The sequence below is a fragment of the Piliocolobus tephrosceles genome, chromosome 4, assembly GCF_002776525.5.
Source record: "Piliocolobus tephrosceles isolate RC106 chromosome 4, ASM277652v3, whole genome shotgun sequence".
Taxonomy (NCBI): domain Eukaryota; kingdom Metazoa; phylum Chordata; class Mammalia; order Primates; family Cercopithecidae; genus Piliocolobus; species Piliocolobus tephrosceles.
The window spans coordinates 139,443,877-139,463,283 of NC_045437.1; the positions used below are offsets into that span (position 1 = coordinate 139,443,877).

General features: G+C 46.7%; 1 protein-coding gene and 1 non-coding gene across 7 annotated transcripts in view; one reads left to right on the plus strand and one right to left on the minus strand.

Annotated features, from left to right (window-relative positions):
• GM2A (GM2 ganglioside activator) overlaps positions 1-16,828 on the minus strand; it is an 18,848-nt gene extending 2,020 nt beyond the window's left edge. Inside the window, exons 1-5 of one of the 6 annotated variants that reach the window (XM_023226990.2) lie at positions 16,646-16,828; positions 9,855-10,007; positions 2,986-3,168; positions 2,419-2,603; positions 610-929 (exon numbers count right to left, since the gene is read on the minus strand). In XM_023226990.2, the coding sequence (XP_023082758.1) occupies positions 2,448-2,603; positions 2,986-3,168; positions 9,855-10,007; positions 16,646-16,726 (573 nt within the window). In that variant the 5' untranslated portion in view covers positions 16,727-16,828 and the 3' untranslated portion in view covers positions 610-929; positions 2,419-2,447. Of the gene's footprint in view, positions 1-609; positions 2,604-2,985; positions 3,169-9,854; positions 10,008-16,645 lie in introns of those variants that run through there. The other 5 variants (XM_023226989.2, XM_023226988.2, XM_023226992.2 and 2 more) reach the window with 5 other exon arrangements.
• A 1,319-nt stretch (positions 16,829-18,147) lies between these two features.
• On the plus strand, positions 18,148-18,244 carry LOC111552713. The gene has a single exon (XR_002734707.2). It is a non-coding gene; the product is annotated as a small nucleolar RNA SNORA76 (small nucleolar RNA).
• The last annotated feature ends 1,163 nt before the right edge of the window (positions 18,245-19,407 follow it).

The following is a 19,407-nucleotide window of genomic DNA, read 5'->3' on the forward strand; positions in this document are numbered from 1 at the left end:
TTTTTTTTTTTTTTTTTTTTTGTATTTTTAGCAGAGACAGGGTTTCACCGTGTTAGGCAGGATGGTCTCAATCTCCTCACCTCGTGATCCACCTGCCTCAGCCTCCCAAAGTGTTGGGATTACAGGCATGAGCCACGGCACCCGGCCAGAAATTTTAGTTACTCGTAAGGTTTTTTTTGGGGAAAAGAAATCTGGAATGAGATGCCTGCTTTAGATAATAGGAAAGTCTAATTACTTCTTATTTTCCCCAGATAAGGAGTTTTGCCTCTGCGTGGCCTGTTTGATAGTCACCAGGTGGTCTTTGCTCCCTTTTAAATTCCCCAGATAAAAAGATTTTGTCTCTGGGGCCTGTTCAATGGTCACCAGGTGATTTTCACCCTCCGCAGTCATGATGTGATGGAAAGCAAAATAGCAAACAAGGGAACTGGATGGCGATGAAGCAGAGACAACAAGCAAGCTCCTGCGACATAAGCAGAAGGGTCCGTCCCTGGAATCGTCTCGGCTCACCTGTACCATTCCAACAAACCCTTCCAACCGAAAGAGCCCCACCCCAAAAACACTTTTGAAATGTGATCAGTGAAATCTGGAGCCAAAGCAAGGGAGAAACTGTTAGCAAGTTAAAAAGATTTATTGCTATTCCAGGCTTCAGATGAGCCCAGAACTCAGGGCTGGTGTGTGGTTCAGAAGTTGTTATGGTGTAACAGGGTGGTAGAAAAATCCAGGCAGTTTGATGTCGAGGCCACCCTCTCTTCCTTGGACCCCTGCTCCAAAAGCAGCTGCTGGTGAAGCTAACTCTTTCCCATCTGCCTCATTCACCCGACAGGACTCCAAGACTGAGGCAGGCAGCCACAGCTCACGGGTGAGAGGCTGCCCATACTTCTAGCACTGGAAGAGCCTTCTCCTTGGGACCGGACTCTATGGCTTTGGCCCTGTGGAGGGAGAAATGGTGCCACAGGAGTTGTCTTAAGAGGACAAGGCATGCATGGTCTGAGATCAGAGGTTGCGAAGTGGCCACCCATGAGCCAGTCCATTTGGGATACATCACACTGCACAGCTTTTTAAAAAAATCATTAGCTGCCAATATTTTAAAATGGTAAGACTTCATAAAAATCTGAATTTTTGGCTTCTTTAGGAGTAAACATTGAAACTTTTTTTTTGAGACAAGAGTCTCACTCTGTCACCAGGCTGAAGTATTGCCAGTATCTGGCAATACTGGGCCCACACCATTCTTGTGTGGCACTGACTGGTCACAGCTAGGTAGCAGTTGTCTTCACAGACTGGCTATGCACTCTCCAACTTACTCCAGTCCTTGTCACCCTTAATTATATTTCCAAGTGGAGACCAGGCCTCAGCGGCCTTGTATCAATGGGCACATGTGCTGTGACTTTCTGTATAAGAAATATTTACATTGTAATAGTATCTTTAATCAAAAAGGAAAAATCAGCTGGGCGTAGTGGCTCACAACTGTAATTCAGCACTTTCCAAGGCCAAGTGGGCAGATCATGAGGTCAAGAGATCGAGACCATCCTGACCAACACGGTGAAACCCCATCTGTACTAAAAATACAAAAATTAGCCAGGCGTGATGGTGGGCGCCTGTAGTCCAAGCTACTTGGGAGGCTAAGGCAGGAGAATCGCTTGAACCCAGGAGGCAGAGGTTGCAGTGAGCCGAGATTGCGCCACTGCACTCCAGCCTGGTGACAAAGTGAGATTCTGTCTCCAAAAAAAAAGGGAAAAGTCGAAATCAAGCCTGGAAGCAACTTGTTTCTCAAGGTTCTTATCACTCATTTAAGTCTCTTGCTAAGCCCTGCGGGTACCTGAGTTTGTAAACAACGGAGCACCCCTAATATCTCCCCCAAGGGATTCCTCCCCCCGACACCCTACCTCTCCAGGATACACTGCACCCTAGTATTAATTGGGCAAATCTAGAAAGGAAATTAAAATTAGTCACAGAAGTTAAGGGAGGAATAGACTAAGAGCAAATACTTTCGCCCCTTCATTGTAACAGGGGGTTGGAGTAGAACAAAAACGTTAATACTCTCACTTTGCTTTTAACTTAGTCACAAAAAAAAAAAAGAATGAGAGAGAGAAAGTCATAAAGATTCTTCAGGTCCTAAAACACTCTGGTTCCCATTCCTTAACTGCTTTGGAAATGAACGAGGCTCTTTAGAGAGAAAGAGCGAATGTTAACCGGGATAAGTAACGTGGTCAGCCCAGCAGATGCCCTGGGCTATCAAGAACTGCCCAACTCATCCTCCCTTAGGTCAGGGCTGCTTGCCCCAGCCTAAAATGTAAGTGGCACAAAATGATTTTCAGTGAGGGTAGCAGACTCATTGTAGAAAGAGGATTAAAGCGGGGCAGAGAGGGGGAGTTTGGCCTTGGCAAACACAAAACAGAGGAAAAGGGACCTTCCTCACACCGCTCCATTCCGCTGCGGCAGATGCCACGTTATACACCCTTTAGAGAGGCAGCGATCTTGATGCAGCCCAGACGCTTCCCACTGTTGCTCAGGATGCTCTCTATGCGGTAGTTCCCGGTGGTGAGCCAACTGGGCAGCTCCAGGTGAGGCAAAACGAATTCGCTCTTGGGCAGTGAGTAGGTTCCCTGTGGGAAAGCCAGTGGACAGCCAGTCAGTGGGAGCCTACTGATAGGGTCTTTATCCTGGAGCCACTGCTAGGATTGTAGCCATGAACTACCACCCCTCTTCCCATTCTTGAAACCACCACACAAGATTAGAGACTGCCATAGCACTGTACAGCATGGATTATTATGGGAAAAGGGCCCTGAAGATCACATCTAAGTTCAAGTCTCCTATTTCATAGATGGATAACTGAGGCTCCCGAAAGATAAATGATTCCTGATAGGTCACACTGGCTTACAAATCCAGAGGCATCCAGATCTGCAGGAGGAGAATGCAAAGACCCTTCTCTCCAAACCCCATCTCTTTAGCCACAGGGGTAACGCTCTCTCCTCCCTAAGTACTTACTTCTTTGAAGGGACAGTGGCAAGGAAGCCCATAGGTACGCAGGGGCTCTGGGCAGGGCTCCCCAGTAGGAATTAACATGTCAAGCACATCACAGAAGTCTTCAAAGGTACAGCTGCCAATGTAGTCTGTGCATGGGATCTTGATCCAGAGGCTAGCCACTTCCTTCTCCAGAACTAATTCCAACTGGTAAAAAAAAAAAAAAAAAGGTTTGAAAAAGGTTATAAGTATAAATTCCAGGGCAAACATACCAGCTCTTCTGTCTCTTCAAAAAAGCAGCAATATAGTTTAATCATAGAATTTTTAACTGGATGAGATCTTAGAGACAGTCTGTTCCAGGAATGGCAACACTGTGTGGCCCATGTGTGAGTATAGTGTATTATTGTGCCCATGGCAGACATTAATAATCAAATGTGAATTTTCCCCCTACACTGAACTATACGTAGACTTAGGATTCTTTTTTTTTTTTTTTTTTTTTTTGTATCATGGCTCACTGCACTCACTGTAGCCTCAACCTCCTGGGCTCAGATGATCCTCCTGCCTCAGCCTCCCATGTAGTTGGGAAACACAGGCAGGCACATGCCACCACACCCAGCTCATTCTGTATTTTTTGTAGAGATGGGGTCTCACTTTGTTGCCCAGGCTGGTCTGGAACTCCTGGCCTCAAGCAATCCTTCCACCTTGCCTCCCAAAGTGCTGGGATTACAGGCGTGAGCCATCATGCCCAGTCCATAGTGTTAGAATTCTTTAGGTAGTCACTACTCATTGATTGACTCTAACACTTGCATTGAAATGCACTTGTCATCTAACTGCTAATTGGTTAACTGTGGCATTGTTTCCTGGGCTTTCCTTCTGAGTCCAGTCTTGGCCCCAGAATCCTTTTCTGCATAGGACTTCAGGTAGTTATTACCAACTGATGAGCTGGTTACCAAAATGAACCCAACTGGCTGCTCCTGGGTCACATTTTCTCTCTACAGCCACAGAAGACAGAATTAAGAACAACAGGAATGTATAGAAAGATCACCTTGGGACTGGTATAAAATCATAGCTAGGTTACAACAGATGGAGCTACTTCAAGGAGTAGTGGGCTCCCTGACTCAGCTGGGAAAGCTACAAAAGACTCTTGTGCCTGGAGTCGAGCTGGGTGAGAAGCTCTAGAACACACTTCACACCTCCATGCTGTCGTGACTTTGCTCCCGTTTTGAAGGCTGAAGCTGACCAGGAGGAAGTGGCCAGAATTTCATGGCGGATGTCCCAGTTGTGCCGGGCACGTGCTGAACAGTCACCATGTATTAGTTGCCTCTAGTGCCAAATGAGTTGTCCTTTAGAACCATGTCCATCACCCACCAAAGGTATCAAGGTAAAATTCTAAGTAAAGAGTACTAGGAAATTAGCTTTCTCAAATATCTGATTCCTTATCGGCGTTATGGCAGGAAATCACATTTTTAGGATCCCTTTCAGCTCTGACATTCTAACATTCTAGGAATCCCAGCCTCTAGGCTCACTTTATTTGGGGCTCTGTTTCTAAGAGATAAATCCTGGATAGGCACTTACATCCTCAGAGGCTGCTGGGCTCAGGCTGGTTCCCAGGCCACAGACTCAAGTCTTCCAGCTGCCCCAGATGTCGAGATACTAGCTGCCTTCCTGCCTTCCTCCAGGCCCAGAAAGAACAAAGAAGTCAGCACATCCTGTGTTCTGAGTGGACAAATTCAAATTGCTCCTCTCACTGGCCTCATCTGTGCTAAGACATACCCATTATCTCCACCACTGGCCACACAGCACCCTCTCGGCCCTCCTCTCTCTCATCAAACCTGCTTCTACCCCGCTGCCTAGGAAAAGTCAGAGGACCTAGGTTGGAATTCTAGTTCTGCCACTTCCTAGTTTTATTGTCCCCTTGGGTGAGTTGCTTAATCTCTCTCAGTGGCCATCCCCTTACCTTTTTTTTTTTTTTGAGACAGAGTCTCACTCTGTCACCCAGGCTGGAGTACAGTGGTGCGATTTTGGCTCACTCCAAACTCTGCTTCCTGGGTTCAAGTCATTCTCCTGTCTTAGCCTCCTGAGTAGCTGAGATTACAGGCATGAGCCACCACGCCTAGCTAATGTTTTTGTATTTTTAGTAGAGATGGGGTTTCAATATGTTGGTCCGGCTGGTCGCAAACTCCTGACTTCAAATGATCCACCCGCCTCGGCCTCCCAAGGTGCTGGGATTACAGGCGTGAACCACTGCACTCAGCCTCACCTCATCTTCAAAAATGGGATATTTTAGAGTGCCCACCTCTCTCACAGGTCCCATTGAGAGGGAAATACCAGCACTTCGCACAGTGCCTGAAATCAAAAGCTTCCTCCTCCGTGACTTCTGCCCCGCCTTTTTCCTTAGCCAATACTCTCTCCTTGTGTCGACAATACCTTAATGAGAATGTTTGAACCAGTTATGCCCTGAGCGAGAGCACACAGCAGAGGAGGCCAGTAGGGGGACAAGTCCTGCCAGCGCTCCTCCCACCAGGCTGGAACCTGTAGACCAGAAGGGGTAGTGCCTCCCTCATCTCTACTTCTACCCCCAGCACAGGACCAGCACGACACAAGAAGTGTACTGAACTGAAGTCAACAGAGGGTTCTAAGGCAGCAGCCATGCCTACCATTCGGAAATGATGGCTCATTTCTTATTCTCAATCTATTTGCTACTATGACTCAGAAAAGGAAGCGGGTGGAGTAACGAGCCCAGGCATGTATATGACTTTGGGTGCTGGGGGAGCCAAGTTATCAGGCCTGAAAGGCTGGAATAAGACAAATACAGTGACAATTTACAATTCTCAAGGATGGGAAAACCAGGGTCCCACAGGCTGGAACTTGAGGGAGGGATGGGCAGTGGCTATGCCAGATCCCATGGAGCAAGTCAAAAGAGAAAAGGGAGCTCCTGAGCAGGCTCCAGTCTTACCCATGGCCATGGAATCTGGGATATCTAACTTTTAAACATTGCAGCTGGGGTCAAATCCACCCAGGTCGCAGTTTGACTTTTGATTAAAGAAATTTCACTACAGCAAGATCAGAGGAAAAGAGGATGGCAGTTGCTTTCTTGGGTTTGGGCAGTCACTCTCCTCTGGGCCTCAGTGTAACAAGGGGTCAAAGCCCCATGGACCCCAAGAGTGCTCCAGGCTCATCCAGAGCTTAGTTCTGGGCAGCTCTCATAAGCGGGTCTGCTGGGCAAGGGGAGAGTTCTGGAACTGAATCTGCAGCACTCCTCTCCCCTCCCCTGCAAATACACCAAGCACTAAGTCTACCTCCCTGCCAGTAAAAGCTCAGGAACCAAACCCCAAGATAAACACACCAGCCTTGTCCATACTAACAACTAGCTTTGTGACCTGGAGCAAGTTGTAACCTTTCCTGAGACCCTTTGTCCCTCATCGTCTCTTCTCCCTAGCAAGTGGTCAGAAGAGCTTTCATCTAATAGTTGATATGCACATATCCTGAAAAAAGAACTGAACCAAATATATATATATATATAGAAGAGAAATATTGGGGGCCGGGTGTGGTGGTTCACTCCTGTAATCCCAGCACTTTGGGAGGCCAAGGCGGGCAGATCACCTGAGGTCAGGAGTTCGAGACCAGCCTGGCCAATGTGACGAAACCCCATCTCTACTAAAAATACAAAAATTAGCCAGGCGTGGTAGTGCACGCCTATAATCCCAGTTACTCTGGAGGCTGACGCAGGAGAGTCCCTTGAACCCAGGAGGTGGAGGTTGCAATGAGCCAAGATTACGCCACTACACTCCAGTCTAGGCAACAGAGTGAAACTCCATCTCAAAAAAAATAAATAAATAAATAAATAAATTGGGGAAAGAGAAGGAGCAGAGGGGATCAGAGGCCAATTTTTACTAAGCACTAGTGACAGTAAAGACAGAGGAGATTATGTAGGCCCAAATTTATGACAGGTAAGGAAGCAATGGAAAAGAAGAGTAGGGAGTAAAACCCATCTTAATGGTTTGTGAAGAAGCCAGGAAAAGCAGGCTGAGGGCAGAAGAGGGGGTTTGCCAGCTGCTTGTTTCCAAGTCAGTTGCATAGCCCCGTCCCTGGAAACGCCATTAGTGGTTGCATGGTGATGGCAGCAGAGGGAGCATGGCGGATGGCCTACCAGGAGAGCCCACACTCCAGATTCAGCAGAGGGAGCACACAAATAAATGTGTGTGACCCTGGCAGAGAAACAGTCCAGTGTCCGTACATAGAGAATGATTCTATCCTTTGGCCCAGATCCAAGGGTACAGGGCTTGACCCCCTATCACTTGAGGAACAGTAATGGAAACACAATGACTCAGCTAGGAAAAGACTTGGTAGGAGGTGCAGGGGAGCTGAAAGCTGCCACATATCCAGGACTTGTGTCTGGGTCAAGAGGCTGCAGGATAAGACAGATACTAATCGAAATGTTCACAAGATCTAACATGTACTGAGCATGTCCTGGCTGCCTGGCCCTGTGCAAAGCACTCTCTACATTATTTTCTAACTCAGGTATTGCTCAAGGAAAGCCCATAAGGTAGGAGCTGTGATTAAGACAGGTCTAAGGGTAATGATAGAAACTCAGATTCCAAATCAGGAATCTTCTAAATAATTAAGACAAAACTGGTACCAGAATAGATCTGGATCAGGAACAGACTGAAGGGCATAGAGGAACATCATATAAAGGTAGCAATTTTAGCTAGAGAGGAAAGGACCATAATAAATGGTGTTGCAATGGATATATGAAAAGTCTTCATTGTTTTCTAAGAAAATATAAAAACATACACCCCTAAAATAGTCAATGGATGGAAACAAACAGGTTATTCCCAAAGTAAATACAAAAGGCAAATAAACTTATGAATAGACATCTGCGCTCACTAGGAATGATACAAGTTGGTTCAAACATTGGGAGGCACTTTGGCAATATGTATCAAAAGACCTAAAAAGTGTGTATCTAGATAATCAGAAAATTATAAAAAGATGTACTATAAGAATAATTTCTACAAAGGTGGTTATTATAGCAAAACAAAAAACAAATAAACAAATAAAAAACACTCTGGCCGGGTACAGTGGCTCAAGCCTGTAATCCTAGCACTTTGGGAGGCCGAGGCATGCAGAATGCCTGAGATCAGGAGTTCAAGACCAGCCTAGCCAACATGGTGAAACCCCATCTCTACTAAAAATACAAAAATTAGTGGGGTGAAATGGCAGGTGCCTGTAATCCTAGCACTTTGGGAGTCTGAGGCAGGAGAATCACTTGAACCCGGGAAGCAGAGATTGCAGGGAGCTGAGATTGCACTACTACACTCCAGCCTAGGCGACGGAGTAAGACTCTGTCTCAAAACAAACTCCAAACAAACAAACAAACAAACAAAAACTATCCTGGAAACAAACTAAATGTTCAACAATAGACTTGTTATACAAATTATGAAAGATCCACATCAGAATATTTCTGCCATTAAAAATGATTGGGTGGACTGAGCGAGGTGGCTCAAGCCTATAATCCCAACATTTTGAGAGTCTGAGGCAGGAGGACTGCTTGAGCCCAGGAGTTTGAGACCAGCCTGGGCAACACAGGGAGGCTCTGTCTCCATAAAAAATAAAAAAAATTAGGTAAGCATGGTGACATGTACCTGTGGTCCCAGCTACTCAGGAGGCTGAGGTGGGAGGATCCCTTAAGCCCAAGGCTGCAGTAAGCCATGATCACACTACTGCACTCCAGCCTGAGCAACAAAGTGAGACATTGTTCTAAAATTACAATAAGTTAAAATAATTAAATAATGATTGGGTAAAAAAAAATTGACTAAGTAGAGTCACCTAATCCTTGAAAACAGATACGGAACATAGAGTATGATGTAAAAAAAAAAAAAAAAAAAAAAAGCAAGTATAATAGCACATATCATATAATCCCATGAGTATAAGTGTATATGTATTTACAAACACATAAAAATTCTGACTCGTTATATAAAGAGCAAACACTGACTATCTCTAGGATTTAGATTACTGGAGGACATTTACAATGAGCACTGCCTATTATCATACATATCCATTAAAAATAAATATGTATGTTATATATGTAATTGTATGGGGGAAAGTTGCAAAGAATATCCTATAAGATGTTAAAAGTGCTTACCCCTTATCACTAGGTAGTGAGATTTCAAGTGATATTTATTTATTTATTTAGAGACAGAATTTCACTCTGTCACCCAAGTTAGAGTGCAGTGGTGCAATCTTGGCTTACTGCAACCTCTGCCTCTTGGGTTCAAGCAATTCTCCTACCTCACCTTCCTGAGTAGTTGGGATTACAGGCACATGCCACCACGCCCAGCTAATTTTTATATTTTTAGTAGAGATGGGATTTCACCATGTTGGCCAGGCTGATCTCAAACTCCTGACCTCAAAAGATCCGCCCACCTCAGCCTCCCAAAGTGTTGGGATTACAGGCGTGAGCCACCACACCTGGCCTATTTTATTTTATTTTTTGATGACTTCTGTTTTCTAAAGTGACTATATATTACTGGCTAATTGGTATATCAATTTTATAATTAACAACAAAACCAAATTGGCCAACCAGAGCTGTCAGACAATAACGAGCCACTGGCCATCAGGCCCAGAGAAGGCCAGGACGCTCCTGCCAGGCGCAAGGTATCCATCACTCCTGCCCTCACCAGGAAATTGCTGGCGCTGACATCAGAGATTCCTTTCAATCCCATGATCCTGAGATTCCATGAACCTGTGAAAGAGTGTCTGAATCTACATGTCCTGTACTATTCTCTGGGAATTCAGGATTCTGAAATTCTTCACAGTTCCCCAAGCATACACGCCCCAGTGCCCCTGCTGGCCAGACCTGACACCTCCCCTTCCCTACCCACCCCCAGGCTCACCTTCAGAGGAGAAGTCAGAGGAACACTGGTGCTGCCCACAACACTGAGGGTCACATTCCCAGGAATGATGATGGGGTCAGGCTCCAGAGTCAGGCTTCTGATCACCGCAGGGTCCTTTCCTTCATCACAGTTATCCCAGGAGAAGCTACCGAGCTGGGATGGCCAAGGACAATCAGACAGCAAGGAAGGAGGAGAAGAAAAAGGTTGACAAAAGAAACTATCACAGATCACAGGAAAAACGAGCTCCTGGCAGCGTAACCTTGGGTGAGGCACCCCCGTCCCTAAGCCTCCTCTATGAGGTTCCATACCTATGAACCTGGGATAACACTTGTCCTACTCATTTCACAGGCAGGACTAAACTAAAAGACTCAAAAGACATAATCTCTCAAAAGCATACTGTAAATTATAAGGCAGGATATGACAGACCTGGTACTTCAAAACTGGAGACTGACCTAATCGTCCTTTGGTGGGCACCTTCTCTGACTTCCCTCCTCCCTGCTGCCCGCTCCTCTCCAGCCAGCCTTGGGATCCCAGCAGAGGGCAAGCTCCTGGAGGATTCAGCTCTGCAGCCCACACCCAGGACCTTGTTCATGTCACACCCCACGCCCAACGCAGAGCCAGGAACAATGGAAAACACAAAACACAATGGGAAATCTAACAGCATCTGAAATCCCACTGTCAAGGGGCAGGTGATTAACTCAGGAAGGAATAGGACACTCATGAAAAGATCCCCAGTGGATCATTTGCTGATGAATAATCCCCAGTGAATGGACTTCCCCAGTCCTAACCAGTGTCTTCTTCCCATCCCACTTCTCAGGTCATGTGCCCACTAGGGTCACCCGCCACCCCTCTGCTGAGCTGCTCCTCCCGTTCCTCCTCCACATCCCCCAGGTCTCCTGATTCCACCACCACTACATCTGCATGTGACTGCATGTGACCACCACTCTGCACTCCAACAGGACCCTGTCTGATTATTTTTTTTTTTTTTTTGAGACGGAGTCTCACTCTGTCACCCAGGCTGGAGTGCGGTGGCGCGATCTCAGCTCACTGCAAGCTCCGCCTCCCGGGTTCACACCATTCTCCTGCCTCAGCCTCCCGGTAGCTGGGACTACAGGCGCCCACCACCATGCCTGACTAATTTTTTGTATTTTGTTTAGTAGAGACTGGGTTTCACCATGTTAGCCAGGCCTGTCTCGAACTCCTGGACCTCATGATCCACCCGTCTCAGCCTCCCAAAGTGCTGGGATTACAGGCGTGAGCCACCGCTCCCGGCCTGTCTGATGATCTTGAACACCTCCCACACCGGAAAACTCTCTGCCCACCCACTCGCACCTCTCCCAGCCCCCTGGAGGCCACCTATGAGAGACTGTTGGCATTCCCTCCATCCACACCCTGTCTCAGAGAGAAAACCTACCAGTCCCACACCCCCAAGCTGATGCCCACCTTCAGTACTCCCATCACTGACTGGATCAAGATGGATCACTTAACCCCAGCTAGGCTGACAGATTCTCTCTGCCCAATTTTGGAATTAAGGCATAAAAGGCTGGGGATACGGGATTTTTGTGCTGTCACTGGATCCTAAGTTTTGGGTTGAGGCCAGACCATCTAGATCTGTGATCCATGACCAAGCAGAAGTTAATGAAGGGATAAGAGCTAAGGGCTCTGTTGGTCTGTGGAAAAGGGAACAGATGAAGTCCCACTTCCCTATCTATAAAAGCAGTATGGAGTAGCAGTGAAGGGCACGGCTTTGGAGAGACATGGGTGAATGACAGCTTTAGCCAAACAGCCCTGGGTGGAAATTGTATCTCTACCACACTTACCATGTGATTTTATAGGCCAGTTTCACCTTTGGAGTCTAAATTTCCACATCTTTTAACTGGAGGCATTTCTACCTTCCTCTCCAGGATGTTGCAAGGGCTAGAGCATGTATGTAAAGCTCATAACCCAATGCCAGGCACAACGCACGTGAGCCGGCTCACTAAATGGCAGCCATTAGCATCCTAGCCTCTGCTTCCTGCCGGCAGCTCCATGAGATGTCTTGTAGCTCTGTAATAAACTTCTCCTTTAGCTGAGCTTTTAGGAATGGGTTCCTACCCCTTGGAATGAAAGGTCATGTCATGACTAAGAAAGGCAGGACAGAATGGTTGCCAATAAATGTTTCCTTCAATAATCATTTCACAAATATTTATGGAGCAATGATGATAGGCCCTGGGCTAAGTACTGTGGCAAGAGTGGTAAACAATCACAGCTGGCTCCTGCCCTGCCTTGAGGAGCTTACCATCTAATGTAAATAAATATCACCCACTATGATTTGTGAGTGCCACAAAGGAAAAGAGCAGAAGGTAATGCTGACAGCAACAAAGGACTCACTTACATAGGGTGGTGGGGAAGTGATACTTAAGCTGGACGCTTGAGGGATGAGGAGTCAGACATGTAAGTGCAGGCCAGGCCGAGGGAACACAGGCAAAGGCCCCGAGGCACAAAGAAGCTTGACTGCTCTAGGCACTGGGAGAAGGCCATGGGCTAAATGTAGTGGATGATGGACCCAGATGAGGTTGGAGGGGTGGCAGGGTCATTTAATGCAGGACCCCACAAGCCATAATCGGGAGGTTGCTTTTACCATAGGTGCAGTGGAACCCCACTGAAGGACAGTGCTACACTGTGATTTGTGGTTGTGAACAGACTGAAAGTGGTCAAGGGAAAGAATGCCTGGAATTAAGAGTCAGGCTAGAGGGCAACATGGGAGCAGGACTAGTTTTGTGGGTGGGGCTGCTTTCATAGATTCTAAGGCAGCCTGATCCACACAGAGAACTGATTCCGGGCTGGGGGTGGGGGTAGGGTATCCAGAGTCCAGAGTACCTATTGGAGAAGAATCCCTTCCCCTCTCCTAAGCTCTCCTTTTCCCAGGTCCTGGGGGAGACGTAACAAGATGGCTTCCTAAGGGTAGTGCCCGGCTAGCTGTCTCTGTAGTGACAAATTCTGCTGCTGAGTTCAGGCTCATAGGGGAAGGGAAGTGTCATGGATTAGCAATGCCCACCAAGGCCAGGCTGGTCACCAGATATCTGTCATCCCAGCCTAAGCTAACAAGTGTGAAGGGGTGGCACAAGACGGAGGGGAAGGGCACAGCTCTGGAGGCAGAGATATGGGTACTACAGGTATGAGTTAAAACCCAGCTCACCCAGTCTCACTAGCTGAGACCATCGGTAAGTTAACCCCTTAGAGATTCAAAATTTCCTCATTTATTACGTGGACATAATGATATCTTCTCACGGGACTATTGTGAGGGCAAGATGTTTGTATACAGAAAGCACAGGGCACAACTCCTCAAGACTGTCAGGCTCCTGAATAAACAAGGAAAGACTAAGAAACTGTCATAGGCTAGAGGAGAGTGGGGACTACAATGATATGTGTCATGACAATGGCAATGCAGTACCCTGGATTGGATCCTGGCTCAGAAAGAGGGCATTAATGGGAAAACTGGTGAAATCCAAATAAAGTCTAGAATTCAATTAATAGTAATGTACTAATGTTAGTTTCTTAGTTTTGGAGATATGTACATGTAAGATGCTAACAGGAAACTGAGTCAGGATTATACAGAAATTCTATATTATCTCTGTAACCAACCTTCCTTCCTTCCTTCCTCCCTCCCTCCCTCCCTCCCTCCCTCCCTCCCTTCCTTCCTTCCTTCCTTTCTCCTGCATCAGCCTCCCAAGTAGCTGGGACTACAGGTGTACGCCACCATGCCTGGCTAATTTTTGTATTTTTAATAGAGACAGGGTTTCACCATGTTGGCCAGGTTGAGGGTGGTCTCGATCTCCTGGCCTCAAGTGATTTGCCTGCCTCGGTCTCCCACAGTGCTGGATTATAGAGGTGAACCACCACGCCCTGCTGCAACTTTTCCATAAACCTAAAATTATTCCAAATTTTTTTTTCGGAAAAAAACACATAGCTCAGTACATAGCGCACAGTATGTGTACAACAAATGACAGCCACTATATGAGCACTATAGTCTATTAAGCATCTACTCTATGACTAGCATGGGGCTAGATATATCCTCCCCTGTTATCTAACACTCATCACAGCCTGTAGTCACAAGATCAGTTATGCTAGAAGAGGAACTGAAATTCAGGTTTCCTAATGTTCACTCACTGTCATCCCCCGCTCCCCGAGTCTTTATCTGGCCCAGGGACTCAAGGTCAGGCCTCTGAATCACATGAGCCCTGAGATGTAGGTGCTGTGTGATTTTGAGTGACCTTTATAATGTCTCAGAGCCTCTTCAAAACTGCCAATCTAAGACCTAGTCTGAGATGACATCCATACCCACAGCATAAATGAGAACAAATGAGTTTGTAGGGTAAGCTAGCAGCCTCTAGCCAGACTCCACCTCATAGCGGCCAGCCCTGGAGCCAAGAGAAACATTCTCAGCCAATATTCAGGAACAAGGTATAAATTCTCCAGGTAAATGAAGTCAAAAGTTCCACATTCCTTCATTCAACAAGCAAAACAGACTTTCTGCCTCAGGGGCACAGTGAGGCCAAGCCCACAGATTTATATGGCTTTGTTTGTTTCTGATTTTAGAACTTTTCCATCAATGAATGCATTTCCCTTCACTGACGAGATTCAGGTTGGCACCATCACACCCATCGTACAGATGAGGAGACCAAGACTCGGGTAATCCATGGATTGAGACAGGGGAAGGATCAGAAGCCAAGCCTCCCTGCTTTCAGTACCATACACTTTCCCCTACACAGCACTGTTCCTCACTCTCAAACACTTCCAAGATGGTAGGAGGGAGGGGATCAGGGGTGGACCTATCCCTTTGCTACCAGAAATGTTTGATGTCTTGCCCACAGCTAGCAGCCAAGAGGCAATGGAATCAGGTTTTTGTTTTTGGGGTTTTTTGGTGAGATAGGGTCTCACTCTATCACCCAGGCTGGAATGCAGTTGTGCAATCTCAGCTGCAGCCACGACCTCCCAGGCTCAGGCAATCCTCTTACCTTAGCCTCCCGAGTAGCTGGGACTACTGGTGCACACCACCACGCCTAGCTAATTTTTGTATTTTTTGCAGAGATGGGGCTTCGCCATGTTGCCCAGGCTGGTCTTGAACTCCTGAGCTCAAGCAATCTGCCCACCTCAGCCTCTCAAAGTGCTGGGATTACAGGTGTGCACCACTGCACCTGGTCTTGGGGTTTTTTTTTAATTGACAAACCACAGTTGTATACATTTATGGGGTACAATGTGAAATGTATTCTCTTGGTTGTTTTGAAATGCACACAGTTCCTGATTTACTATGGTTTGACATACCATTTTTCCACTTTACAATCGTGCCTAAGTGATAAATATTCAGTAGAAACTATACTTTAAGTATCCATACTGTTTTTCACTTTCAGTACAGTCTTCAATAAATCACATGAGACATTCAACACTTTATTATGAAACGGGCTTTGTGTTAGATGATGTTGCCCAACTGTAGGCTAATGTAAATGTTCCGGGCATGTTTAAGGTAGGCTAGGCTAAGCTATGATGCTCAGGTTAGTTGTATTAAATGCATTTTCAACTTAATGGTATTTTCAACTTATCATGGGTTTATCAGAACGTAACCCCATGGAAAGTTAAGGAGCTTCTGCATATAATACATTACTAACTATAGTCACCCTGGTGTGCAATAAATCTCAAAGCCTACTCCTTAGCAGAACTCAGTGGCCCACACCTGTAGTCCCAGCTACTCAGGAGGCTGAGGTGGGAGGACTGTTTGAGCCCAGGAGTTCAAGGCTGCAGTGAGCTACAATCACCCCACTGCACTCCAGCCTGGGTGACAGTGAGACCCCATCTCTACTCTCAACTTCTCTAAGTTCAGCTTGGTTAGAATCCGCATATAAGTGAGATAATAAAACAAAACTACCATATGAACCATTATCCCACTTCTGGGTATATATCCAAAGGAACTGAAATTTCGAAGGGCTATCTGCACTCCCATATTCACTGCAGCATTACTCACAATAGCTAAGATATGGAAATAACCTAAGTGTCCATCAACAGACACTTGATGGATAAAGAAATTATCCATCAAATTGAATGCATAAAGAAAATGTGGCATATATGCACAACAGAATACCATTCAGCCTTTAAAAGGGGGAACGTCTTGTCATTTGCAACAACATAGACAGAATCTATGAAGCTAGTTGCAATAAGCCAGGAACTAGGCTTTTTCAGGTCAAGGGATTACAGAACTTCCCTTTCCCAGGGATCTGCAGCACGGTGTGAATGAGAAGTGAAGGAGGAAGCCTGGAGGGTAGGGGGACTGTTGTCTCAGTGGCTCACAACCAAGGGCAGCGGGGTCACAGGCCTGGTTATTTGTTACCAGATGGGAAAATCTGGATCCTCTGGCCTGGAGAAGTTCTCAAGTCCTCCAACGTCTCAGGAAGAGCTCAGGGCATTCGAGCAGGGGAAGAGATGAGGCAACAGGCCTTATCATGGGGACATAAGGAGTAGGAGTCAGGAGTAAGGTGCAGGGTAACAGGACTGAATCTCTGGGGGCAATGCCTTAGTTTTAAGGCTCTCTGCATTTTCACTCCGGCGCTTGGAGAGAGGGCAGCAGAGTGTAGATGTGAGATGAATCGCTCCAAAAAGGGCCTGGAGCAGAACAAGTCTTTAGAGGCCACCCTCATTGTACAGACCAGAATCCCATAATGAGTTACTTTGGAAGGCTCTAGTGCAGAGAGCCAACTCTAGATAACGCAGTGGCCACCCCCATATCTCAGCCAGACCCGCACACCCGTAGCTGCACTCACCTTTTTCAGGTGGGCTTGCGCAGGCGCCGCGAAAAGCAAGCCCAGGGCGATCAGGAAGGGAGCCTGCATCAGGGACTGCATTAAGAAGCGTGGGTCAAGGCGGAATTAACTGCAAGGTCTGTGGCGGCAGAGGCGCCTTTAAATGCCTTCCTGTATTGGTTACGCAAAGCTGTGTATTGCTATGCAAAGCTGAGTCCAGTCACTGGCAGGTTCGCCCCGCCCCGCCCCGGCCAGAGATTTCCCGGCCGAGAGTTGGACCGATTCCTCCCGGCTCCGCCCCCGCGCTCTTTTCATTGGAGTCTCTCTCTCCAGCGTAGGTGTTAAGGCCTTCCCTCTGCAGGGCGTAGGCGGAGTTGGAGGAGAAAGGGCGGAGCTGAGAGCGAAGGAATGAATGCGTCTGAAACTAAAGGGAGCTTAGCACAAGGTTGGGACGGGATCCCGAGGGCGGGGCGAAGCTGCTTGCACTGGAGGGGCGGGGCCGTGGCGCGAGAAGGGGCCGAGCGGAGTCGGGGGCGGGGCGGAGCCGCGCTTCTGGGAAGAGCAGCGCTGGGCGGGGGGATGGAGCGGACCTGTGGTTTGTGAACTCGTGCCGGGACCATCACCTCCTTCCCAAAGGAAGGACCTTTGGAAAACCGCGGATTCAGTGTTTTCATCCCCAAGTCTTTCTTGACAAAAATGTCAGGCTCTCTGCCGTGTTACGCTTCCCCATTTCCGTGTCTTTTTTTTTTTTTTTTTTTTTTTTTTTTTTTTTTTATTGCTTTGACACGGAGTCTCGCTCTGTCGCCGGAGCTGGAGTGCAGTAGCGCGATCTCGGCTCACTGCACCCTCCGCCTCCCGGGTTCAAACGATTCTTCCCCCTCAGCCTCCCGAGTAGCTGGGACTACAGGCATGCGCCACCACGCCCAGCTAATTTTTGTATTTTTAGTAGAAACAGGGTTTCACCATGTTGTCCAGGATGGTCTTGATCTCTTGACTTCACGAATCCGTGTTTTTTTAATAATTATAGCCGTTATACAAACATTTAGTAACTGCTTGAAAGCATGCTAAGGACTCACGAGGGAATGCTTTTTTTTCTTCTTCTTCCCCAATTTTAGCACTGAGGAAACTGATACACAGGTTAGCTCGCCAAGGTCACACAGCTAGGAAGGGATGGAGCAAGACTTCTTTTTAGACACCCCAACAGCCAAGATTTTGTCAGGTTAGTACACGAGTTGGAGATTTGCTTTTAGAAAAAACAGGGTTACTGGTACCGCCAACTTACCACAAGATTGTAAACTCCACAAGGGGTGGGATCATGACTGAGGCACCCATTTATACCCAGTGCCTGATGCATAATAGACAATCTGTTGAGTACATGAATGCATGTGTAGAATTTAAAACTCACCTGATCATCTTTTTTAAAGTAAACTTTTTATTTTGGAATTAATTTTAGCTTTACAGAAAAGTTGCAAAAATAGTACAAAGTTCTCTTCGTTCCCTCTATTGTTGAGTATGACTCCTGTGGCCTGGCCCCGGGTTCAGGCTGCAGACCCAGAGCTTGTGCTTGTGCATAACTGGGACCCCCAGGCGTGGGGGTCCTTTCAACTGCCAGCAACAAGGAGGTGGCGAAAGAATAAAAAATTAAATTTTTTAAAAAAAAATCTGAGAGCATGACATTGGTACACTATTATTAACTAAGCTCCACACTTTACCTCATGATCCTCCCATTGTGATCAACTCTTCCCTTTCATCTAGCCCAAGTGAGGTAGGAGAATAGAGTCTGGAGACAGGGAACCTAAGACCATTTCACGCTGACTTCCTAGAACTAAATTGAAAGGAAAACCCTAACTTTTCACAGCTAAGTAACAAGAGGACCAGAGGCTACTCTCTGCAAACCCCCACCTTTTCTGTGCAGCGGATGGGAAACTGAAAGCACACTTCAATTGCTATGCTACATTTCAATTTCTGTGTTAAAATTGCATAGAAGTGCAACTTTGTAACTTCACTTCATCCTGATTGGTTGCTTTCCACAACCAATCAGATGTTTGCACAGGAGTGTGACCTTTGTAACTTCACTTTGTCCTCTGATTAACCAATCAGACTGATTATGGGCCACCATGTCATTTACATGAGGTGAACATCATGTGGCCAATGGGAAACCTCTAGGGCGTATTTGGACCCAAGAAGATTCTGTATCTGGGCCCTTGAGCTGCTGCTTGGCCCGCCCCCACACTGTGGAGTGTACTTTCATTTTTAATAAACCCTTGCTTTTGTTCTTTCATTGCTCCATTTTCTCCTTGCTTTTCTGTGTGTTTTCTCCAATTCTTTGTTCAAAAACCCCAAGAACCTAGACAACCTTAAGTCAAAACCCTCTACAGGTAACATATTTTGGCAAGCCAGCCAGGAGAGAAGGTAGGCCCAAAGCTTGGAATTTATTTTTCTCCTTTTCCCTTCTAATGCAGGGGAATCTTTCTCTCCCTCTCTCTTTTCCTTTCCAACTCGGAACCCTCAGTGGACAGCGCCTAAGCACAGAGGAAATTGCAAGTTTCTGGCCAGGACCACTGTCTGGTAAAACTGAAAGGCTTCCATGTTGAAGCACTTGACCACCACTGCCTGTTTAAGGTGAGGAGTCTTTTTCCTTGTTTTCATTTGTCTGAGTTCTATTCCTTTTCTTTCTTTCTTTTTTTTTCTGAGTTCTTTTCCTTTTTTGCTTTTTCAGTCTTTCACTGGTTGTTTCCTAGTAACTCCTTGGTAATTGAGGGGAACTGGCCAGGGCCACTCTC